The 26,877-nt window shown below is 42.2% G+C and overlaps 1 protein-coding gene across 1 annotated transcript in view; it reads left to right on the top strand.

The window, feature by feature from the left end:
• Nucleotides 1–20,269: 20,269 nt before the first annotated feature.
• SEPTIN8 (septin 8) overlaps nucleotides 20,270–26,877 on the top strand; it is an 86,775-nt gene continuing 80,167 nt past the window's right edge. The window contains exon 1 of the mRNA XM_089530820.1: nucleotides 20,270–20,382. Within this exon, the coding sequence (XP_089386946.1) occupies nucleotides 20,353–20,382 (30 nt within the window). The 5' untranslated portion in view covers nucleotides 20,270–20,352. The remainder of the gene's footprint in view (nucleotides 20,383–26,877) is intronic.

Here is a 26,877-nt window from a genome sequence, read left to right as displayed (position 1 = left end):
CTTTTCTCTACCATCATATTTCGAATCAGCTGATTTTCTCCCTACTTTCTATGGAGCAAAATAGAGAAAAGATATGAGCATTTTTGTTTAAGCAATCCACATGTCTTGGGGCTCCATGCCTCCTTTGAGTGCTACCTTTTTGGTGTTACAAAGGCCATTGCAACCTCCAAAGTACAAGCTGACATCCAGAGATGCAATATAAACATATAGAAGTATCAAAAATACAGTGTGGGGATATTGGGTTGTGCACAGCAGGACCCTTGTGAAAGTAGAAAAATCAGAAATAAAAAACCCACTATTTTTTTACCTAAGAGAACATGTATCTAGGAATCTCCTGTTCATACACTGAAATTCTATAGCCACCCTCCACTGGAGATTGACCATAGAATCATGCTGGAGGACCTACAAATGCCTAGAGAAGTGTTTTCTCTAGGAATCTCTACATCCTTCATCATGACTCTATGGTCAACTTCCTGCTGGAGGACCTAGAGCTTCCTAGAGAACATATTACTCAATTCTGTGAATAATTAAATCCATAAAAGTCAGAGCTGCAAAGTAGAGGGCTGATTGTATACATTTGTACACTAAATGGAAGTCATAAGAGTGGAGGCTGGTTGGGGAAAAATAATCTTTGGATACATTTGGAAGAAGCCTTCAAGTGGTCTTTAGAAGGTTCAATATCTTTTGTTTACTTGTGCAATGCTTACTTGGCTATTTCATTTCAAATGTGCATATTGTCAATTTTGAATAAAAACTTTGCTGGTAAATGTTGAAATGCTCTTCTTTTTTGTAGCATGGAACATTCCATGCTATTTTTGCCTCCAGCACCAAATTTTCTGTTAAAGAAGTAATGTCCAGGAATACATCCACTCAGTTAACTGAGATTCGTATGCATTATAAACATCACAATAAAACAATTGCCACATAATTGTTTGAACAGAACATTTAAACCAGATGTGCTAAATGAGATAGTATTTATTCAGAGTTTTGCTTTTCCCAGAAAACACAATTAACTTCTCACATTGGCTGCTGCTCCCATGAAGCAGTTGTGCTTTTGCACTCTGTACCTGATGGATGTTTCTGAACTATCTTTGAGGAGACCACTGTCTTGTAGTATCCAAATGAAAGAGGCTAGCTAGGTTGGAAGATAAACACTTGATCCCTGATGTTATTATTAAGATTTCATTGTAACTTCCTGGACTGGAGCAAAATTACAGGCACATAGTTCTTAAGACAGTGAAGATAACACAGGCAAGGACACATCTCTCCTAGATAACTTAGCATCTTGCCCGAATTTGCCATCTCTTTATGTTGTAGAAAGAGGTCAGAGCACTGCTGTCTTTCCTCACATGAGTCACTGGTAAAGGCAGCATTATCTATAGGTAAGAAGATAGGTGGCTGCTTTTTCCTCTGCTGCTTTCCCCAGCATATCATGTTATTTCTAAAATAAGAATGTTACAGTTGCATGAAACCTCCTCCTTCCTCTGGGGCTATTTGGTGAGGGCTGCTTGTGGTTACCTACTGGAGATGGGATGGCATGCTGCATTTCCTCTTGGCCACTTCCTTCTTTACTTTTATCACTGTACTTTAGAAGATTAATTTCTGAGCAATCCAAACAGGTGCAGGAACAAAGTTCCAGAAAGCTAATGAAGCTGCCTTACAATTAAATTACGAAGCTGCTTTCTTAATCTAGCTCAACAAATATGTTCTTCTCTGTCTAGTATGCAGTCACACTGTACATTTCATAATTTAAAAATATGATTAAAACATAAAAACTGATCCATTAAAAATACATCAGTTAAGACAACCATTATTGTCATTGTTCAATCTGTGCCTGGTCAAACTGTTCTCTAAGATTATGTTGTTCAAATTCCAAAAATGAAGGTAGCTGTGTTCGATCCAAAGAATAAAACAAAATCCAAAATCCTTAAACAGACAATAGAGGTATATAAGCCACTTGTTGTTTAAATTGAGTATTCTGAAAAAAGCACTGTTGTATCAGACTGATCCAAAGTAAACTGGGTTGCACAAATATTTCAGTGTTGATAATTAGGTTGCTACATTAACATTTAGCCTCCCTCTTGCCCTCATCAAGGAGTGGATAACAGCAGAAGAGACATCAGAAGGAATGTTAACAACCACCACCCCATTATAGCCAAAAATGAAACTGAGTGTTACATCCAGCTTTGAGTTTAGGCCATTTTCAACTAATTTTCTTTTTTCTTAATTTTTCTTTGTTTTGTTTCTTTGCTTCCATCATTCTGGTAAGTAAGTTTTAAATCAACTTTTGCATTATTTTCACCCAAAACCTTTGTCACTATACAGTTCTAACAATATGGTTGCACTTCAACTATCATGGCAATATCCTATAGAATCCTGGGATTTGTAGTTTATGGGGAGGTGTATGTGGAACCCTCAGCCTGGGAGCTGCTCAGGTGCCTCTGACCAAAGTACAAAATCCAGAATCCCATAGGATGCAGCCATGGTCATTGAAGTGGAATCATAGTGCAATAACTGTGTCATGTGAAATGGTTCTGAGTGATGGTGCAACACAAGAAGGATTTGAAAGATCTAAAAGACTGCTGGGAGGTAGGGGAAAGCACCCAGGAGCTGCATTTTGCCCACCACTGCTGTAATCTTTTTTAAAAATATGTAGGTATAAACTTGGCCAAAATCCTGTTTGGCAGTGCAAATATGTAACTTTCAGTTACACATTCACAATTGCTGTGTATTCATGATCTGTATGCAGCCCCTACTTTAGGGGCTATACAGGGGCCATCGAAGTTTCTTAAGCCCCATTTACTGATAAGCAGCTGCAGGGATTGACGGGAGTCTGTTTCCTTGTTGATCAGGAAACAGCTGCCTGATCTTTCCATCCCCTTTGTGCTAGCAATCTCTGGCATGAGGGGGAATTGCAACAGAAGTCCTTTTTCTACCTGTCATGCCCGAGCTAGTTCACAGAAGGGGGTGGGGATGTCAGGCAGTGGCTTCTCACTCAACAGAGGAATGGCCCCCTATTGTTTTCAGTGGCTGCTTACTGGTTATTGGGGTGGGGTGGGGGAGACACACTGGAATTCACTAAGTAGCAATGCCATTATGGTGCTATGTATTATGCAATGGTTGCATAGGATTTCAGCAGTTTGGGGCGGGCAGGCATACAGTTCCCAGCCAGCTAGGGGTTTCTTGAAACTGTAATCTAAAAAGTAATTTTTCCAAACTCTAGCTAATAACATGGCTAAACATGTATTTGCAATGGAAATGTTATCCACATAAAGATTTATTTGAACAATTCAGTGTCTTTTAACAGATGAATAAACTAATACAAATATTTTCAATAAGAAAAATTCCATTTTTAAGGATCCTGGAGGAGCTGGATAATTGACAAAGTACATTGTATCCAACACCTTTGCTTGGCTCACCAGCACTACTGTACTTGCAATGAAAACTATTGCCCATTGTTCTGATGTAGCAATTTCTAAATCACCAAAATGGGGGATGTTGCTTTTCATGTCCCTTTCTTAGAAGCCACAGAAACAGCATCTGGCATAGGAGTCAAGCTGGCACTGTTTATATCGTAAACACTTTTGAAACCAGCTGTATAGGCTGCCGTTACAGATATGAACAAATGCAGAAATGGGGTGCCCAGCTTTTATGATGTGTAGGGAGCAAAGATATATATTTTAATCTTTCTGAATTTCTAATTTCCTTGACCAGAACTTGATATCAGCTATTTAGTTAAGTATCTTCTGGCTTGACACCCCCCCCCCCCCCCCCACTATCTTAACTTACTGGGCAAGAGCTGTTGCAAATAACAGGGATCTGTTTTGTCAATCAAGAAAAAAAACACTAACGTTTCCATTCACTCCTATCAGTAAATCTCCGGTGTGAACATCAGAAATAGGATGTCTGTTGCAATTCCTCCTTGCATCAGAAATTGCTGGTGGGGAATGTGTGGAAATGTCAGTGTTCTGCATTTTGATTTATGGAAGAACAGACCTTCATTACTTGCAGTGGCTGCAGTCTGGTAGGTCATGGCTGGGATACTTTTACAATCCCTATGTATGGGGAGCCAGCGTGGCACAGTGGTTTGAGCATAGGACTAGGACCCTGGAGATCAGGGTTTGATTCCCTGTGATAGCTTCACTTTAGGGTTGCCATAAGTCGGAAATGGCTTGAAGGCACACAACAACAACAACAACAACAACAACAACAACAACAGATATATTTCCTACATTTTAAATACATAGGGATTATGAATATGAAGCAGTTACAAATGTGTAACTCTCTTCAGAACTGCAATTGTGAATTCCAGCCAAAGACTGCAATTTAAATACTCTAAATAAATTTGCTCTGGCATAGATTTACTGTAGTTTGAGAACAGAGCAAGACATTTTTGAAAAAAGGCTGGAAAAATGCATGTGCATATGTGTATACATATTTCCAAATACAGGTAATTATGGACTTTTCCTAGTGTGCACATTTTTGTCAGTAATTTGCCCAATACAATAGACTAAATTCAGTAGTTAGTACCAACTGGAGTAGATGTATTGACTTACCAAGTGCCCATTAATTCAAGTCTAACTGGGAGAGACTAGCCATTGGATTTAGTCCAGTATTTGATGTATTTACTTTCCCTAGTATACACACTTTTGCATGCACTTTTACTTTATATATCTCTTCTTGTGCACAGTTTGAGTTGCAAATCAGATTACAAAATTATGAAAAACATGCATTTTGGTGCACTGCTGCATTCCAGTTTGCTTATACAGGCAGCACATCTGAAATTTGTTGAATTCATACAAAAATTCAGACCTGACAGCTTCTTCTTAATTTTCTGTGTGCTTTTCTACATTGTGCTTTTCTTTTGTTTTGAGGTGATGGATTTGATCACTCACCCAATCCTCTTTCCCTGCCTTCAGAGGAAGAAATGACAGATTCATTGACTATGCTCATTGCCAAGTGAGTCCACAAAATGCTTTCTCTCTCTATTAATGCAGTATAATCCTTTCGTTACTTGAAAACTGTTCTTGTTCATTGCTTAACACTGGCACCCTGCCTTTCATATTGTTTTTGCATACTACTCCACCCTTTAAGCTACCTGTGTGTGGGAATGTTGTAGAAATGACCTTTCCACTAGAATTTTTTTTAACTAAGCACTCCCATTGATCTCATTCTCTGAGTGCCCCCCCTCTCTCGTAGACACACACACCATCCTCAGGCTCATCAGGTCACTGGGACACCAGGAGCAACCTGTGCATGTCTCTCAATCTGTCCTTACCTACTTGTAACACAAAATAACATGTTTTCAAACTTCTTTCCCTACCACCACGCCTTTCTTTTTATTTTGAATGGCCTCTTTCTAGTGTGCAATCTTTTGCCAGGATGTGCTCCTTAATTCTATCTGAACTGATTCCATTCCTAGTACAGGCAAGAGAGAACATTCCAATATTGCTTGATTATCTAGAACATCCTCTACAGATCTATATGAGCTATATATGTGCTATAATGTGGGTGATCACATCTATTCTGTGGGGAGTAAAAAGGCACAAGCTTAGAGCCCTTTTTTATTTATCTGTTTATAAATAAACTGAATTGAATGTGTACTGTCAGCTTAAGTTGCCTGTCAACTTAAAGTGGTCACATTAATGTCATAGGGTTTTTCTAGGCAAGGAATAAGCAGAGATGGTTTTACCAGATTCTTCCTCTGAAATACAGCCCACATCACCTTGTACTCATTGGCAATCCAGGTACTAACCAAGGCTAACCCTGTTTAGCTTCCAAGATCAGATGGAAACTGGTGCCTTTAGAACTAAAGATGTGTAAACAGGCTTGATGTATGTACCCTGGCTCAGATGAAATGTTGTGATCTGTGAAAACTTCCCATCATTGTCCCATGGGTGGTGCTAGCAACACAGGGAATGCCATTGGAATTTTCTGAGTTCTTCATACCAAGATCAGGGCCACAGAAAGGGTAGATCCACTGATATGGAACACAGACTGGCCATGAATATTTAGGAATTTAGGAATGGTGCGACTTCTGTAAACTGTGCTTGTTAGCAAAATACTCAAAAGCAACAGAAAATAATTGTATTCTGTGTGCTTGTATTTGGAATCAGAACTCATAATTTCCACTTGTGGGTGAAATTCATAAATAATGTACCAGCAAGCCTAAATACCCTAAAGGCACAAGATCCCATATGATTTTGAAAACCAAGCAGGGGGATCCCTGATTAGTACTTGGATGGGAGACCACCAATGACTACCAGATGTGGTAGGCTATAATTCAGTAGAAGGAACTGGCAAAACCACCTCTGAGCATTGTTTGCCTAAGAAAATCCTATGAAAGCTATGGGGTTGCCATAAATTGATATGTGACTTGAAGGCACACAGAAAATTGGGGCTTGGGAATGCTTATGTGTGTGATAGAGACAACCAGCAATCTGTGTACATAAAATGTATAGTGCATGTTTACATACACTATACATTTTATGTACACAGATTGAGAAGTCACATGTGATCACCATATCACAAACAATAATGATGATGATTTTTTTATTGTTAACTTTATTAATTTGTTATTAACATTATTTATACCCTTTATTTCCCCCTCCAAACCAAGACTTAAAACAGCTTACAAATTAAAATATAATACAGTTCAAGCATATAAAAGAGAAACAATAACATGGAATTAAACTATCATGGCATTTATAAAACAATTTAAACAATTTCACCTTGTGAAAAAGCAACGTACAAATACAAATATAACAGTCTGGCACTCTGTAAAAACCACTGTCTTTAAAAAACTTCATTTCTTAAAAGTCTGTCAGAATTTTTTAAAAAGTCTTTGCCATCCTTAGGGAGGGAGATCTGGAGCTTAGGGGCAGCCACTCAAAGGGGCCTGTTTTGCTTTGTTTTGGGATTCCACAGGCCAGCGGCTAGTGAGTTGAACAGGAACCCCCCAATCCACTTTCTAGGCTCACCCTTTCTGGATGGAATGGGGCCACCATGAAATGGTGCCTACAGGTCCCATCTCATCAAGGCTGCTCAAGAAGATACCATGGTCGATAATATCAAAAGCCGTTGAGAGGGGTTGCCCAACCAACAGAGACACACTTCCCTGTCCAGTTCATGCCAAAGGTCATCCACCAAGGCCACCAAAGCTGTCTGTGTCCTATAACCAGGCCTGAAACCAGACTAGAATGAATCAAGATGACCCATTTCATTCAGGAACACCTGGACCTGGGAAGCCACCACGCATTCTATTTACTTTGTCCCAAAATGGAATGCTGCACATTATAAATCCCGCCCCCCCCCAAGCATGGTGTTGCAGCCCTTGATCCCACCAGACTTCCTGGAGTCTGGACTCTCTTTTTGGTAATCAGGAAAATAAAAGTGAATTGGCTTTCCTGGAAGTAGTGGTTCACTTTTTAAGTGGGTGACAGCCTCCTTCCCTCCGTGGCTTAAAATGTTTAAATCCACACTTTTCAAAACATTTAGCCATTTCTGATTTCTTCTTGCCCCATTTTTTGGCAGTTTGTGCCATCTGTTTAGCCTCCTCCCCCCCCCCCCCCCCCGAGGGTCCCAGGGGCTAGAAACTGACCCCCAGACCTGCAATAGTTGCCCATCTCTCCTTTTGTGAAACAGAATATTGTTAATCACTCAAACATCTACCAAGTGATCCAGCTTTATCTTCCATCCATGTCTGTCTTCAAATATTTCATCCTGTGTTTGTCTGCAGCATCTGGTCATCAGAAGAGTACTATCTATCTACATTGAGCTCTTTGTACCACTGTTTGTTTACTTACTACATCTGAAGCCTGCACTTTCCGCAAATAGACCTGCTAGGAAAAGTAGGAAAGCATAAAAAATATAGATTTTAAAATTAAAACAACAACTTAACTATTGACAGTAGTATTCACAAGCATGTGTCTGAGTCTTCCCTCTCTCAATGAAATAATGGTAATCCCAATTTTGTCTCCTTTTTTCAAAACAGCCAGTTCATTGTAGTGGTTGGAGTACTGGACTAGGATTTGGGAGTTCCAGGTTCAAGTCTCTATTCAGTCATGAGATTTACTGGGTGGAGTGGCCAGTCCTCTCTCTCTCTGCCTAATCTATCTCACTGGGTGGTACTAAGAATAAAGGGAAAAGGAGAAGAACCACATACACTATTGTGATCTCACTGGAAGAAAAGCAAGATATAAATGTAATTTTAAAAGTTTAAAATACATAAAGATATTTTCTAAGAATAGAACCAACACCTTGGGCTACATGTCATATTTTAGTTCCAGCTAGAATTGACCCATTTAAATTGTGAAATGGTGAACTGACAGATGGAGAAATTCTCTTGATTCATTGGGTCTATTTGAACTGGGACTAGGATTCAGGCCTTCATGTCGATTTTTCCTGATGGAATAATCTAAGGATCAAAGAAGGGTTGGGGAATTACAAGGTGTCCTCTAGATTGTGTTATCTGCTGACATAGCTGTGGTGCTTATTACTCTTTTCATTGTTTGTAAATTGTCCGGAGGTCTACAGGCCTGAAACCAGAAGAGGTCCACAGGCCAGAAACATGAACAGTCACAGCAAATTTCTGGCTCCATCAGTACGTTACTAACAGTGACTTATATTGGGACTTAAGCTGTTCTGCATAATGGCGTCATTGACTCTACTGGACAGAATGGAGCTATACAAACACACACTATATTATCAAGAAAGTGGGATTTTCCATATTAATTTCTAGATACAGGTAACAGTTGTGCCGTTGTGTTGTAGTGGGCTGAGTATTGGATTATAACACTGGAGACCAAGGTTCAAATCCCCACTCAGCCATGGAAACCCATTGGGTGACCTTGGCCAAGTCACACTCTCTCAGGACTGTATCACATGAGGAAAATTGGGGGTTTAAACAGCAAAAATCACATGAAAACCCTGCAATTAACAATTTCACATGACGTTGTGATTAAAGTGCCATTATCCCAGGAATCCCAGGCAATAAACAGCAACAAATCATGCACGGGGGATCTTGTGAATGATTTGTTGCTGTTTATTGCCTGTTTATTCCTGGAATAATGGCTCTTTAATAGCGATTGTGCGATTTCCGTGCGATTTCCGCTGTTTAACCACCCCCCTGATTTTCCGCAGGTGATAAAGTCCTCAGCCTCAGAGGAAGGCCAAGGCAAACTCCCACTGAAGAAATCCTGACAAGAAAATCCCACGATAGGTTCACTTTAGGGTCACCATAGGGCAGAAATGACTTGAAGGCATAAAACAACAAAGTTAATAGTTACTAGAGTAATAATAACATCATCATCATCACCATCGTATATGTGCATAGCAACTTTAAAAGCTTAAAAATAAACTATCAAAGCAAAGGAAAGAGAAAGGGAAAAGGGCAATGGAGGCAAAGTAAACAGGAGGAATAATATATAAGTGTTTAAATTTGTGGGGGGTCAGTGTGGTTTAGTGATTTGAGTATTGGCCTAGGAATTTGGGAGAACATGGTTCAAATCTCCACTAAGCCATGGAAACCCACTGGGCGTTCTTGTGCAAGCCACACTCTCTCAGCCTTAAAGGAAGGCAAAGGCAAACTCCCTCTGAACAATCTTGCCAAGAAAACGTTAGGATAGGGTCATCATTTGCAGAGTTCACTTGGAGGCATATCACAACTACAGCAGTTTAATTTCTCCTACTAAAATTTGTTAGAGTGATATGGGGGACCAAGGGGTTATATCAAAAGCTACTCTGGTGTATTTTATCCTTAAAAGTTCAGGGCCAATATGGGCACTTTTTCTGCCAGATTTTCTTTCCTGCCCAAACTTGCTGTTAAAAACAATTATGCTTCTGGCGCAAGGTGTGCCCTCACATTGCAATTCAGGTGAAAAGGAAAGGTAGCAAGGCTGAATGAGCAGGAAGAATGAGATTTTTCCATCCAGCATGAACACATGGAAGTTCAAAGTTGCAAGGCTGTTAGCTACCTGCTCCTTTCTCAAGAGCATTAAAAATAGTGGTGGGGATATTTTTAAACCTCCACTGCAGAACAAATCTGCTCCTGGAATACAATCTTATTCTCTGTAGCAAACAGAACCCACAGTGAAAGCTAGAGCCATTGAATTTCCTCATTCATATTTTTCTCCTAAACAGAGAGGATGGTCTGTAAAGGCAAACAGCTATTTCATTGTTCAGGAGAGAGATGCAGTAAAATGTCAATGGATAAACAATCCAACAAGAGCCTGTGGAGGGGATAAGAGGTGGGGGTGCCCACAGATAAAAGGCATTATTTCAGCAAAGACTTGGACACAAATCAAGAGCCTATTCTAAAATGTATCACTTTGTGTTGAGCAGTGGACAATATTACGTGCTGTTTTTCGAGCAGCTAACTGAATTGTGTTCTTGTTGTAGACAAGCTTTTGTTTCAAACTGATTATATGTGTGTGTGTGTGTGTGTGTGCGCGCGCACGCGCTAAAGGTGAGGGTGGAGATAGACCTGATCTAGCCTTTCTAGTAGCTACCTTGTGATGACGTTGCTACTTCTGAATAGAGATGGAAGGAGTCACAAGAAATCTCCTTACCTTATGAAATGTGAACCTGTAATTTAGGGAACCAACAGCTTTGCAGCTCAGATTCTGGCAGCCTAACTGCAGTGAGGATTATTGTTGTTGTGTGCACTCAAGTCATTTCTGACTCATGGCAACCCTAAGGAAAACCTATCATGGGGTTTTCTTGGCAACAAAAGTGTGGTATAGTGGTTTGAGTATTGTACTAGGACACTGGGAGGCCAGGGTTCAGATCCCCACTTGGCCATGGAAACCTACTACGTGACCTTGACCAAGTCACATTTGGCCATAGAGGAAGGCAGAGGCAACCTCACTCTGAACAAATTCAGTCATGCAAACCTCATGGTAGGTTTGCCTTGGAAGACACACAGGACACACAGCAATAACAATTATTCTCTAGCAATATGTAGTAGTTTCAAAATTGTTAAATAATTATATTATTTTCCATGTGGAAAAGCAATCGCTTTCTTCCAGAGCCCTCAAAATGTCTCCTTTATAGATTATTAGTTCATATATTTGTTGATGACAAATTAGTTGAAGGACAAATAATTATTCCATTAACTCAGGGGTAGGCAACCTGCGGCCCGCGGGCCGGATGCGGCCCGGCAAGGCCTTGGGACCGGCCCCCGCCCGGTCCTGCCGCCGATTGCCGCCGGAGCCTTTGGCCTCTCACGTGAGGGTGTGGGGCCTTTGGCCTATCAGGAGGAGGCGGGCAAGGGGGGCAAGTGGCAGGCAAGGGGGGGCAAGCAGCAGGCAAGGGGGGCAATTGTCTATAGAAGCCTCCGAAACATGCATTTATATTAACATTTTTGCAAAAATCAGCAAAAGTGTCCTCCATTTGAAAATTTTGTCCTACATTTGCACCAGTTTATTTATTTATTTAATTTTTTTTTAAAAAAAAAATTAATTATTTAATTTTTGGCTTCGGCCCCCCAGTTGTCTGAGGGACAGCAACCCGGCCCCCAGCTCAAAAAGCTTGCCTACCCCTGCATTAACTGTTTAAAAAAATGTTTGAAAAATGCAACTGTGTTGCAACACACACACAAACACACACAGGTGTAAACTGCTTACAAATCTTGGTCTAGTTTCTGCTGGCTGACAAAATTATGGAAATACAAATAGGTGTGAAAGGACTGTCTTGGTAGGCAAATTGTAAATGAAACCTGTGGACACCTCTCTTAAAGAGCAATTTAAACATGACCATCCAGCTGAGTCTGAAAAATGTTCAGGGGTGGTTCTTTTGGATGATATCAGCCCACATAGTACAGCCTGGGTTGCCTTGCAGGGCCAAACTGGAGGGGTGAGTAGACTCTGCCAAGACAAATGGGATGTTGATTCTCTTTCATAAACATTGTTACACCCTGGCTGCAACTATGTTGTGTTAGGAGTGTCATAGGATGTGTCATTTATACCAGTACTTCCATACTAAACATTCCCTAGCTGTATTTAGGGATTAGCCAAATAGAGTACAAACAACATGCATAAGAAGGACTGGATTGTGCATGCCAGCCCCACCCTCAATGTCTTTGCATGTGCCAGCCCCTGTTTTGAAAAGAGAATTCTATAGGGAGCATGTATAGTCAGCCCTCTGTATTGGCAAGGGTTCGGTTCCAGACCTGCCCTCTGCTGCAGATACCAAAAATTGTGGAACCTCAAGTCAAATTATTGTCAGTGGCCAACAATGTACACATGTCTGTGTTGGCATGCCTGCAGGCACTCACCACCATTGACAACAATGGCATGTGGCCATCCATTGATACTCCAATCCATGGATGGCCAGTCTGCCAATGCGGAGGGGCAACTGTATTCCTATAAACAGAAATGGAGTAAACCCTTTAAGTGTGTGTGTGTGTGGGGGGGGGGTCTTCAAGTTGCTTGTTGACGTATGGCAACCCTGTGAATTTTATAGGGATTTCTTAGGCAAGGAATCCTCAAAGGTGGTTTTGCCAGTTCCTTCCTCTGACACACAACCTATAGTAGCTAGTATTCATTAGTAATCTCCCATCCAAGTATTAATCAGGACTGACCCTCCTTAGCTTCCAAGATGAGATGGGATCTGATGCTTGAGAATATTAAGGCCTCAAACTCTTTAAGTAGTACCCCGATAAAGCAAAATTTCTAGCTGTGTGTAGGTTTTTAGCCAAATTAGAATGAATGGAAGCAAAGGCCCAGGACACAGTCTTGCTCAATGAGAGGAGGCAGGAACATTGGAGTTCCTCTGGTATGAACAACTCCAACTGTCTTAGGCCTAAATTCTATTAGTAACTCTCAAGTAGAGAAGTTGTTTGCCTTCAAATAATATCTGACATATGGCGACCGTAAGACGAAAATATCACAAGTGTTTCCTGACCAAATTTGTTCAGGGAGCACTTTGCCTTTCTCTTCCTCAAGCTTAGAGAGAGAGTGACTTGCCTAAGGTCACCCAGTGGGTTTCCATGGCTGAATGCAAATTTGAACCCTGGTCTCCCAGTTCCCTAGATCAACACTCAAACTAGTAAACTACATTTGCATTTGCTCAACTAGAACAGACCCATTTGACTCATTTAATCAATTGTTGAATGGCAAGTCAACACACAAGTAAATTCTACTTATTTAGTGAGGCCTGTTACAGACTGCCAAAATAAAGCTGCTTCGGGTCTCTTTGGAGGTATGCTGTTTCAATGATGCATGCATCCTAAGAGTCCAGAAGCTGCACCAAAGCTGCGCTCCAGTCCTTAGGACCGGATCGTGGCTTTGACGTGGCTTCTGGACTCTTAGGACGCATGCATCACTTAAACAGCATACCTCCAAAGTGACTCAAAGCAGCTTTATTTTGGCCTGTCTGTATGGGGCCTATGTCTGCTCTAGTTGTGACTCACCAATAGGCTCTAGGCCCTTGTTTGTACCATATTCGGCATAAAGCCTAAATAGGGTTATACTAATATGGTTATATGTTTCAATGAAATCCAGCAGGCCCATATAAGATTAGGGCTTGGACTCACTGACCTCCTAGTTCATTCTATCTCAGTGTTTCTTGATGCAAATACAGAGGGTGAATGGGCTTGAAACTTGTCAGACAGATCTAGCCTAGAATATTCCCTTCTTGGAACTAAGTGGTAGGATGATGGCTTGAAATGGGTTATCTTATCAATAGACAGCAAATATCTGAATGGGATGCCTCCCCTTCCTCCTAAGAAAAAGGATGTGGCAATCCCAGAATTTGGAAAAGCGTCCATGCTGAATCGAGGTTCCTGGGAGCTATAATCCAAAAAGTAACTGAATAATCCAAGTGCCTCTGTAAAAAATAGGATCTGTAGCTTGGAAGTAGGTAGGGACTGAAATAAACAAGGGGCTGGGAGTATTTTAGGGTACAGGCAAGTCCTGATATAGGAACTACAGAGGCTGAGCATCTGTTGGAATGCTATGCATTCCTGGTCTACAACCTGCATATTTATAAATTAAAATGGAGAAACTCTGGCCTGGTACAGATGAGGAGAAAGGGGTGACCAGAGCTCCTTGCCACGCCACCACCAAGGAGCCATTTCTGCCCTGGGGCATCATGGTGACACTGTTTGGACATTGCGTGTGTGTGACATCATTGATACATGTGCTGTGTGGACGGCGCTGTGTAACAATGGTGCCGTCCACATGAACAAGGGCTCAGGGGTGTGCTGTTGATGAGTGCTCCTGAGCCCTAGTTTTGGCCCGAGGATGCCACAAGGCACCCTTTTGTATCGGGCCTCTGTATCCTGAAATGAGCCCAGCCAAGTTTTAAGATCCTTGTGGGAGAGCTTTCTCACTTGCACTTGGTGAGGACATGGGTGTGAGCCTTCTCTGTGGTGGTTCCCAGACCCTCCCAGGGAAGACTAGGTTGGCCCTTCTTTGCTGTGCCAGCAAATAAAGGCCCTTCTATTTACATAGGAGTTTGGCTGTTATCTGTGCATTGCAAAAGGTCTTTTAATTGGAGTGTGCAATATAGGATTGTTTGTTTAATTGTTCAATTGTTTTAACTTATATTGTGAGCCACCTTGGGTCCCATATTGGAGAAAGATGATATAAATCAAATAAAATGATAGGTAGGTTCATACTTTCTATGCAACAGTTTTCAAGGAGATAGGTGTGTTAGTTTGTTTCAGCAGAAGAAGGAAAGTGTAGGAGGGGGGGAATCTACCCACAGCTAGGAGACTAATATATTTCTGCACAAGCTTTCATGAGAGACAGCATGGCATAGTACTTTGAACACTGCATTATGACTCTGGAGACCAGGGTTCAAATCCCTGCTCTGTCACAGAAACCCACTGGGTGACCTTAGGCAAGCCACACTCTCTCAGCCTCAGAGCAAGGCAAAAGTAAACCCCCTTTGAACTAATTTTGCCAAAAAACCCTCAAACCCTGTGATAGGTTCACTTTAGGGTTGCCATAAGTCGAAAACAAAGACACACAACAACAACAAGATTTCATGGACTACAGTCCACTTCATCAGAGGCATTAAAGCTTATGATGTCACCAGTTAGTCACAAAGCTAAGTAGTCTTTTTAAAACCTCCATATCACTGTCAGCTGCTTTTAACCACATCGTACCATGTATGGAAAAAGAAAGCAATTGGCTTATAACTGTGGAAGTGGAGAACCAGTGAAAAGGGGGGGGGGGGGAGAAAACACATGTTTATAACACAGCCCAACATTCTCCCACTGGCAATATTCATGGGAGCTTTAGGTTTAGAAAGAGAAAATATTGAGCTGTTGCTGGCAATTGCCATGTGTGGTCTGAATCTAACAAAATTTGTGAGGTGAGAGGCAAATGAGTGGAATGAAATGCAAATATTATGTCCCTTGCAAAAGAGGCGGAAGTTGTCTGTGTACAGGGCTATGAAAAGATCTTGGCGATCATCATGGAGAAACAAAGAGGGACACATTTTCTTGGCACAGTTGCCCATTGTTTCTGTGCCAAGGCCTTTGCTTGTCTTCTCTGAGGGGAGCTTTATAGGCACTTTTTGGCATATCCTATAATTTCAACTGCCTTGCTTCTAAGATATTTTGGACTTGGGTCTTCCCTTTGCAATTCCCTCCCCTGAACTTTTCATCCAGTGTCTATCATTCACAGACAGAGTTGGATCACTGCTAACACTGTTCTCAGTCTTCAGACTATGGTAAAGGTTTCCTCTGATGTGGTCTACTTTCACCTACTGTGTTAGTGACAGAATATCATGTTTCATCTTTTATTTCTTTTTCATATAATTTAAACAGGTTTGGCCTGAGATTAACCATCTGATAGTGGAAGGGCTGTTCTTGCAGAATTTCACCCACCTGATTTTGGAGCAGTCTCCCTAATTCTCCTTCTGATAGCCTACAGCACTCAACAGGACTTCCTAATCCCAACTCTATCTGTGTCATTTTCAGGCGGCTGGAGGAGTGGTGTGAGAAGAGAGGAGTAGAGAAGCATGGTTGAGTATGAGTACTGATCTAATGTACACACACACACACACACACACAATCTGTTTGAATTTGTAACCCAAAATGTTTTTACATTGTTGTTGTTTTTGTGTCCCATCCTTGCTAAAAGACTAGGTGTGCTAGGCTCCTTCACCTTCAGTAGCTGCACAAAAGAATACGCTTCAGTGGAGGTAGTTTAAATAACAAACTATACCCGGGTAAAATTATCTCTTTTTAACAAGAAGCTCTGTTCACTTTTTCTATCTGATCATCCTAATGGTTGTTGGTCACATTCAAAATGGCATCCACATTTAACAGATGCTATCTAATCTGCCATTACTGGGGCAAACCTAAAACAAACTCAGCTGTTAGGAGTCACAGCTCTCACATGAGAAGGGACTTATACAGGCCTGCCTAGAATATTTGATCCCTTGGGTAACAGGCACTCAGCAATCCCTTGCTACACTGAAGACCCCAGGGACACAGTACAGCAAATATCTCTTGGATCCACACAGCTTCATTGATTTCTCCTAAACATTTTGTCTCGTTTTTGTGACCTTGAGTTGCTTGTGCAATTGAGATGGCTCTGGAGACAAGATGAACAGTGTCTGAGACAAGCAAAAATGGATGACCACCCTAGTGCAGTCTTTCATATGTAACCTTCAGGGAGTTACAATACAGAAATTGTAAGACGTTCCATGCCCTATATCCAAGTGCTGGTTCCAAACAAACTAGATTCATAAAACTAATTCTTGAATGGTAAGTCAGCATTGGATTTCAATAGGTCTATTTGGGCTGAGAATAGTGTGTAGTTTGGTTTGGAATAATGTGGTCATCCATGTGATGTAAATTGCTATTCCATCCTTAGCCAGAGTACACAATGGTGACAAATGCTGGGAATTGCAGTCTGAGAATATATGAACAGCCACACAGTTCCCATCCTGATTTAGGCCACTGAGTCCACTGGGGTTTACTCAAGACAATCTTGGAAAATCTAAGCCAAGTTCAGGTGTGAATATTTATGAGCCATTTGACTAGCAGCTGATAGCCTTACTGTGAGGAATGTGTGTGCAGGATTGCAGCCTATGGCCTGAATCTATGGCTATTTTGTTGTTGCTGTTATTTGCCATCAAGTTAAGTTTAACTTTTGGTAATCCTATGAATGATAGGCCTCCAAGAGCCACAGTCATCAACTGCCCTATGTGGGTCTTGCAAACTAAGGGTCATGACTTCCTTGAATGAGTCTATCTACTTATAATGCCATCTCCTTCTTTTCCTATAGCCTTCCACCTTGTAAAGCATTTTATCATGTTTTCTAATGAATCATGCCATTTTATGTTATGTCTTGAATATAATTGCCTCAGTTTGATCATTTTGGCTTCTAGGGAGACTTCAGGCTTGAACTGCTAATTTATTTGTCTTTTTAGCAGTCCACAGTATCCATAGAATTCTTCTCCAAGCACCACATTTCAAATGAGTGGATTTTCTTCCTATTAGGTTCCCTCACTCTCCAGCTTTTACTAACATACAGAGAAACTGAAAGCACTATGGCCTGACTGCTTTTGCTACATCATGCCTCACTTATCCTGTTTCTCCTTTGATTCTCAATTTCAACATGGTGCAATGATCTGACTATTATGGTCCACTTTAGCTTGTTCACATCCAATATGGCTTTGTGCATCAATTTCTAGATTTTCCTGATTTATGTTTCTCACGTAGGATATACAGGAGATTATCACATGCCAAATCTGTGCCAGGATAGATGCAGGTTGTAACGTTATTGACAGATCTTATCGCACTACCCCGTGCCTTGGCAGTAGGCAGCCAGTATTCAACCTGGGCTTCTCCTGCAGCTTTTCAAGAACAGGAAAATCCTGTTCATGAAAAGCTGCAGGAGAAGCCCAGGTTGAATACTGGCTGCTTACTGTCTGGGCACGGGGCAGCACAATAAGAGCCATCAATGACAGTTACAACCTGCATCTATCCTGGCATGGATTTGGTGTGTGATGATCTTCATAGTATTCCTCTGGGATTTTTCTTTCACCGCCAAGCTTGGCAGCAGCTGAATATCTTTTCAGCTTGAGTTCAGTTGCACCATGAGACACAACACTGTTCATACTCATCCTCTACTCTCCCCAGTAGCTGCTTGAGTGTTCTGACTTGTGAATCTCACCTTCCCGCACCATCTCTTATTCCATTTTTCATTTGATCATAGAGTCTTCATGGTAAAAGACATTCAGAAGTGGTTTACTGGTGCCTCCTTCTGTGCAGCACTAACAAACATTAGCTATGGTAAAAGTGCCTGCCAATAAGAGATCCTCCACCAGTGTCACTTCTGACTACTTCTGCTGCCCAGTAGCTGTTTGGCTCTTTTATTCTGGCTCATCATCAGCAAAAGCCTAACATAGAAGACCCCATAGGCAGCAATGCTGCATTCAGGATAGCCTCTTGCCTTACAGGAGTATACAATCCCACCGTCATGGAGAGGTAGTGCCAAAGTGGTTCTCAACTATACTAAATCTATTGAATCAATGAGATCTGCATAAGTACTGACTCAGCATTCAGTGGTTCTGCTGTAATTGGATCTGCCAATAGGATTTATACCTAAATCTGTTAGCCGTTATGCCTCATCAAAACACTTCAAATCCAAGCCGTTGAATGAACTTTCTTCCCAGTAGACATGCATACAATTGCACTAAGCTGCACTGATTTAATTCAACACATAATCCTCCAAATTCTAGCAAGCATTTAGTTCTTGATTTATTTTTACTTTAGTTTTTACTTTCAAAGTTTTTTGTTTCCTCAGTGTTCAGACTTTTTGAGATTGAATCAGATGACTGGTTTCTCTTGGGGTGCATCTACACTGTAGATATAATGCAGTTTGACATCACTTTAAGTGCTAAAGCTCCAGATAGATGGACTCAGTTAAGGAGGTTATGGGAATGAATTTACAGGAACTAAGCAGAGAGAGACAGTGTGGTGTAGTGGTTTGAGTGTTGCACTATGACTGGAGACCAGGATTTGATTCCCAGCTTGACTATGAAACCCACTGGGCAAGTCACACTCTCTCAGTCCTAGGGAAGGCAATGGCCAACCCCCTCTGAACAAACCTTGCCAGGAAAACCCCATGATATGTTTGCCTTAGGGTTGCTACAAGATGGAAACAACTTGAAGGCCCACAACAACAAGCAGAGAGGTGGAAGAGAGAAAGTCTTGGAGATGTGTTCTCCACAGGGCTGCCATGAGCTGAGACCAACTTGGGAGAGGTTAAACACAACAAAAGAAGCAAAAATGAATTTCAACATGGAGAAATGTAAGGTACTACACTTTGGACAAAACAATAGATGCACAGATATAGGATGGGGGACACTTGGCTTGAAACAGTACATGTAAAAGGGATCTAGGAGTCCAAGTAGACCACAAGTTGAACATGAGTGAACAGTGTGATGCGGCAGCTAAAAAGGCCAATGCTATTTTAGGCTGCATCAATAGAAGTATAGTGTCTAGATCAAGAGAAGTAATAGTGCCACTGTATTCTGCTTTGGTCAGGCCCCACCTGGAATATTGTGTCCAGTTCTGGGCGCCACAATTCAAAAAGGACATTGAGAAACTGGAGCGTGTCCAAAGGAGGGCGACAAAAATGGTGAAGGGTCTGGAGACCATGCCCTATGAGGAACGACTTAGGGAGCTGGAAATGTTTAGCCTGGAGAAGAGAAGGTTAAGAGGTGATATGATAGCCCTGTTTAAATATTTGAAAGGATGTCATATTGAGGAGGGAGCAAGCTTGTTTTCTGCTGCTCCAGAGACTAGGACCCGGAACAATGGATGCAAGCTACAGGAAAAGAGATTCCAGCTCAACATTAGGAGGAACTTCCTGACAGTAAGGGCTGTTCGGCAGTGGAACAAACTCCTTCCTCAGAGTCTCCTTTGAAGGATTTTAAACAAGGGCTGGATGGCCATCTGTCAGGGATGCTGTGACTGAGAGTTCCTGCATGGCAGAGGGGCTTGGATGGATGGCCCTGGGGTCCCCTCCCACTGTCTTCTTCTAGGAGCGTATATTTTTCTGGGTGTTTGGGGCTTTTCTTGGGCGTCTCCCTCCCTTTTCGTGTGGTATTCCTGGCGGGCCCTGCACCCTGCTCCTCCTTGGCGGCGAGGAGGCGGCGCTGTCCCCGGCGGGGGCTGAGCTGCCACTGGGCCGCTGCCTGCCTCCCTGGGGGCCGGTGGGGCGGGGCTGATGGGAGGGAGGGAGGGAGTTTCCAGGAAGTGGCCATATTGGATCCATTCAGTGGCTGCTGCAGCCTCAGTGCCTCCGCCGAAGGGAGAGCAAGGAGAAGGAGGAGGAGGAGGCCAGGGGCCCGAGGCCAGGGAGCCAGGCGCAGCTGCGGGCCATGGCTGCCACCGACCTGGAGCGCTTCTCGGTCAGTCAGGGGATGGGCCTCGGGAAGGCAAGGGGCACCCTGGCAGGCAAGGAGGGAGGGAGGGAGGGAGGGAGGGCTAAAGGGGCCCCAGGAATGAGAGAACGAGGGAGGGAGGAATGGAGGCCAGGTGCGTCCTCCTCCTCCTCCTCCTCCCAGAAAACCTGGCGGAGGGCTCAGGCCCCCTGAGGCTCTCCGGGCCAGAGATGGAGGGCAAGGCCCGCTCCAAATGGAGGACCCTTTGAGGGGATGCCTCCTGGACAGAGACTAGGAAAAGCTGAGGACACGCCTAGAAAGGGAAATGCAGGCTTCTGGGTCAGGCTCAGAATGGAGGACTTTTTGGAAAGCCTCCTGGGCAGAGATTAAAAGCTAAAAAGACTCCTAGACATTTAAATTTATGCTTCTTGGTCAGGCTCAAAATGGAGGACTTTTTAAAATTCTTCCTGGACAGAGACTAAAAGCTAAAAAGACTCCTAGACATAGAAAGGCCTGCTTCTTGGTCAGGCTTAGAATGGAGGACGTTTTGGAAAGCCTCCTGGGCAGCAAAGAAAAACTACAAACACTCCTAGAAATAGAAATGTAGGCTTCTTGGTCATGCTAAGGATGGAGGACATTTTGGAAAGCCTCCTGGAGAGGAGGCTGAAATGTAGGACGTGTCCTGGGAAAGGAGGACATGCCTGGCCACCCTGGACATGAGGAAACATTGAGGTGGGGATGTCGAGAGGTGAGCAAGGTAACCAGAGGTCCTCACTGCAAGGGAGGAGAAGGCACAGCAAAATGGAGGACCTGACCAAATGCAAGCTCAAAACACTGGGAGAGAAATGTAAATTCAGGCTTTGTAGTTCTGCTCAAAATGGAGGGCATTTTGGAATGCCTCGTGGACAGAAGGTTGAAATGTAGGATGTGTCCGGATAGAGGAGGAGACCAGGGCACCCTGCTTCTGGAGGCTCCGTGCCCACCAGAACCTCTCCCCCAAAAGGAAGGATGCTGCCAGATTGCCTTTTCCTTTCCTCCCTCCTTTTAATCAAAAGGCCCATTTGCAGCCCTGGCCAGGAGGAAGGGAAGAGCTTGCCTCCTCCTGCCACCCAGCCTTGGAGATCGGGAGGAGAAGGGAGTTTTAATGCATTTTGACTGACCCAGGTCAGAATTCTGCACAGGGACTAGTAGTTCACCAGTAGGATGTTAGGCATCTTGGCCAGAGATACCCCAGCTTTCCTAGGCTTGGCCTGCAGTCAAGGAGGGGGATTTGTAGCAAGGATAGCTCTCCTCCCCAATTGTTTGGGGGATCTAAGCATTCCAGGGGACCAGGGTTGGGTTGGGTTTTTTTGTCTTGCTGCAGTCCTCCTTTTCAGCTCTGCAGAGGAGATGTGGAGCCATGGCTGCTGTTGTTGCATGCCTTCAAGTCATTTCCAGTTTATGGCGAACCTCAAGCAAATGTATCACAGGGCTTTCTTGGCATGTTTCTTCAGAGGGGATTTGCCATGGCATCATCCTTTTGACGCTGAGAGTGTGTGACATGCCCAAGGTCACTCAGTGGGTTTTCATGGCCAAGCTGGGATTCAAACCCTGATCTCCCAGTTTCCTAGTCCATGCCCAAACATTACACCACACTGGTGTTACTTGGAAGTAAGCCACACTGCATTCATTGGGGCTCACCCTTCCCTCCCATAAGTCTCACTGAAAACATGGGGGCTTTGGTAGAATTTTGTCTGTTGGTGTGTATGTGTAGAGAGGCACGTCTCTTTAGTTCAGAACTAGCTTAAAGGGGCCTAAGAAGAGCCCTGCAGAATCAGGCCAAAGGCTTATCCCATCCAACACTTTGTGCCCACAGTGGCCGGCCAGCCAGTTGCCCCAGGAAGCCATCCAGCAGGACTTAAGTGCAAAATGGATGGTCTTGTGATGAATGGGAATTCTCTTTGCTGGGGAATATTACATGGCCTCAGCCTCAGGGGAAGGCAATGGCAAACCTCCTCTGAACAAATCTTGTCAAGAAAAAAGCATGGTCATTATAAGTCAGAAACAATTCGAAGGCACACAACATGAACAATTACACATTTAATGCCTTCTCAATGGGTGGAAAGTCTGATTATCAGCATAAGCTGTGGTTGGTTGGAAAGTTGCTTCTCTGCTAGATATTACATGTTGACGTTTTCTTTTAAACCGTATCAAGCTCTAGTGATCAAGCAGTTGGGCATGAAGTCGGCTTTTGTATTTGATGATGGCATTTACAAACAGAAATGAGGAGAACTTGTGATTGTGGGTTTGAGTCTGTAGATGAACTGAGGCTAAATTGTTTGTTTCTGTCAACCTAAGTTAACACAATTGTAGCAATGCAGTGATGCACCCTGGCTGTTCAAGGCCCATTTGTTCCATTGATGCTCCTCACAGCAGTTGTTAAGAGCATCAGCCCCTATATCAGATTACCTTGGGAATGCTAGCACAGTCCAGATAATAAAAACTTCAGGCCTTTATTAGCTTTGAATTCCACAAGTGGTTTCTCACAAGTCCGTGATGCAATGTGTCAGATAAGAACGTGCTCTGAACAAAATCAGATGTCTAATGCATTTATAATAACTAATCCATGAGGCTCTGTTTATGACAGTTGTTATGTAGCTCTGTGCAAGAATAGGATTTTGCTTTCCTTAATACAGTTTTATCTGCGCCATAAATTCTGGCTGGTGTTTCCTGAAACAAACAGCTATTTTTCCCTCTTTTTCTCTTACAGAATAATTTTGGAAGGCTGATTGTCAGACTTCTGTATGCGCCATTATCTTTATTCAGAACACAGCCAATGTTTTGTTTGAGTTGCCAGATGTCATTGGCCATTGCAAATCCTTAATTGTATAAATGTTGGCATCCAAACAAGACAGAAGCAAGGCGATGGCTTTCTAAGCCAACACTGTGGGTGTCTCTGAATGGCAAAATCAATTAAAGGTTGCTTTGCACATGTATAAAGCACACATTGAGCTGTGTAGTGCTCTGTGTTTGAACGGTCAGATGGAAAGGTTTGGAGAGTGTTCTGTATCTTGATATGGTGAACCTGAAAGAGCTGATTATACTCCAGTTGAGAAGAATTGGGATATTGTATGCATAATATACAGCTGTTTGCATATACATTATGTATAAGTAACTGTATACATTGTGTAATCTCATTACACTCAGTGAAAGATGCTGTCTAAATCAATCTAATGCTGCTTTGCATTGTATGTTTCTCATTCCTCAATTGAGCAATTATAATGTTTCCTGCATGGCCTTTGTCACTTGCATTGATCCGCACAAGCATTTTCTGTGGCCATCTGGAGACATTTGTTTTTGTTGCTGCTGCTGTTTTGATACCATCCTATGGCAAGAAGCCAAGTGGAACTCTAGCTTCTAAAAGGATATAAAGTGCATTTCATTTGCGACAACCACACAGCCACTTGGATTTCAACAGCTGACTCGTGCATTGGGCATTTTCTCAAGATATAAGTTCTTTATGCAGATCTTGTCAATATCAGTTATAAATATGGCCATAAAGTGGGAAAAAGTTACCCACATTACAGATAAGAGACATTTAATCAACTAGATGTTGTTGGGTTGTAGGTCCCAGCATTCTTCACCATTGGCTATTGTAGATGGGGCATGTAATTCAGTAGTTTTGGGCAGATTGCACCTGAACCAGGAATGTAGTGAGACAGTAGGGACAGATATTAGTAAGGCAGAGGTATACAGTATTTCACTTGCTTGGTAAAGGGCTGACCCATTTCCTATATGAAAATCACATATGAATAGGAAAAAGAACCATATGTCCATGGCTGGATTAAGGCATGATGAGGCACTAAGCTATATTGAGTTGAAAAGGCCCCGTAGTATTGCCCAGGAAAATGTGTTTTATTCTTACAGATAATTTTGTTGTGATTTTTATTTATATTTAGAAATATGTCATAATCTGAAGCCCTAAGAAGTAGCATATTTAATTTGTGCAGAAATCTGACATTGCATATGCCCGTCACTTGTGGACTTGTTTCACTGCAAATGTTTGTGAAATTTCTAGCCGTGACTAGTGTTAAGCATGCATTACTTGTAGATATCATGAAACAGATTGTGTGTGTGTGAGGGAGGGGGGATGGGGTTCAGTGTTAATAGCAGCTGTCAGTTTTGCAAAAGTACTGCTGGTTTTTTGTGGGTTTTTCGGTCTATGTGGCCATGTTCTAGAAGAGTTTCTTCCTAACGTTTCTTTCTCTGAAGATGCCAGCCACAGATGTTGGCAAAACATCAGGAAGAAACTCTTCTAGAACGTGGCCACATAGCCCCAAAAACCCACAACAAATCATGGATGCCGGCCATGAAAGCCTTCGACTTCACAAAAGTACTGCTGTTTTTCTTGTTCTTTTTTTCTTCCTTTTTAAATATGGGTAGATCTGTTGTTTCTGATTGTTAAAAATATTTAAAAAAAAAAAGATTTGCAAAAAGTCACATTTGAAGCAGTCCATGGAGGAGGACAACTCAAAAAGAATGGCAAGTTTCTTTCTGGTTATTTGCATTTATGTCCTTCCTTTCTTCCATTAAGCTCAAGATGGTATACATGTCTCCTCCTTTCCATTTTTGTCTTCACCACTTTATGTTCACAAGAACAATCTTGTCAAGTAGATTAGATTGAGAGAGAGTGACTGGCCAGAGGTCTTCCAATTAATTTTATGCCTCTGTAAGGTTATGAATTTGGATCTGCCAAATCCCAGTTTCAGATTATGACCACTACATTTCACTGTCTCTGAGAGAATGAAGAGTGGTGGTTCTGGGCAGCATGGCACTGAGAGCAAAGGTTGCAGTCGGAACCATGATCTGAAATCACATGTTAATCCTAGCCCTAGTAATGCCACTCAATCAGTTGCTGAATGGTAAGTCATATAGAAGATGGAGCAAGCTTGCTTTCTGCTGTTCTGAAACTGGAAGAGCTGTTTGACAGTGGAATAGGCAGCCTGAGAGGATGATGGATTCTCTGCTTTTGGAGGTATTTAAAGAGAGGTTGGATGACCATCTTTGAGGATTGCTGTAATTGTGGGTGTCTTCTTTGTCTATCATGGTGGCGTTATTTCAACAGTCAAAGCATGAATAATGTATGATTGTGGCAACCTCAAATTGTAACAAGAGGGTACTAATTTTTAATGTTGCCACCCTTTTGGGTGTTCAGAGCACATGTAGAAAATTGATATAAAGGGGATAAAAATAAACAGCTCATTTGTATTCTGGTTTTGTGCTGATGCTTTGATACTTTGCCAAAAACATGTTCTCAGTAGCTACTGTGTTTCTATTGAGAAGCCAGCTCAGAGGAAAATTGTTCCTGAGCTAATGTTAGCAGCAGTTAGGAGTGCAGAAACATAACAAGCAAACAACCAAAAATAATAAGTGGTGCTTGAGTGCTAATGTGCATGTGCTAACAGCTAAATAAATAATCTAAAATACAATTGGCAGAATCTAAACGGAGCAGGTTGAGTAATTGTTCCCATAAACTGAACTGGGTGGGATCTGTGTAAGTTTGAAGCTGTGGTTAGTAGTGCTGTTCATAAGCTTGCATCCTGTTGTAAAGTTCTTGGAAAGTAATTGAAATAATAAAGAATAAAATGCTTTTCTGTGCTTGGAATAGTTCTGCTTCCTAAAATAGAGCAATGGTGCCTCTGCTCCCTTCAAGAATGAATTTATCCTTCTCCCCCATCTATTCTCCCATCCTTCTCCAAAATCTCAATGGGATTTTGTGGACCCTATTTTATGCGTTGTTATCATTATTATTATTTTACATAGCACTGTCAAATGTGCAGCGTAGACATCAGTGTAAAAAAAATAAAAAGATTAAACCAACATCCCTGCCTAAGTCATACAGTTTAATTTCATTTAATATAAAAAGGAGATTCGTATGTGTATTATCTCTCTCTTTGTATTAACAAATGATTAACAAACAAATTAGGGAAGTATTTCAGAAGCAAGCTGCATGCAAGATGGCAGTTTAAATCTTAGATTTTATACACATGTGTAGTGTGTATTTGGCGGACGCGGTGGCTTAGTGGTTAAGATGCCAATTCTGACAGTTGGAAGATCAAATGGTTGGCAATTCGAGGCCCAAGTGCTGTATGATGAAGTGAGCTCTTGTCACTAATCCCAGCTTATGCCAACCTAGCAGTTCAAAAGCATACAATGTAAGTAGATAGATAGGTACCACTTCAGTGGGAAGGTAACACCATTTGGTGTAGTTATGCTGGCCACATGACCACCAGAGTCATCTTCCCACAACTTTAGCTCTTCAGCTTAGTAATGGAGATGAACACAAACACACACACCATGGTTGGTTATGACTAGACATTCATGTCAAGGGACTACCCTTACCTTTATAGTGTGCGTCCACACTGCAAAAGTAGAGCAGTGTGGCTACTTTTAACTGCCATTACTATCCTACAGAATCCTGGGATGTTTATTTTGGTGGGGCACCTGAGCTCTGTGACAGACCAGACTGAATACCTCCCCAAA

This window comes from Sceloporus occidentalis, unplaced genomic scaffold (genome assembly GCF_023333645.1).
Source record: "Sceloporus occidentalis isolate IW3139 unplaced genomic scaffold, rSceOcc1.0.p SCAF_1, whole genome shotgun sequence".
Lineage (NCBI taxonomy): Eukaryota > Metazoa > Chordata > Lepidosauria > Squamata > Phrynosomatidae > Sceloporus > Sceloporus occidentalis.
Note: the sequence above shows the minus strand (reverse complement) of the source record. Positions and strands in the feature narration are given on the sequence as shown.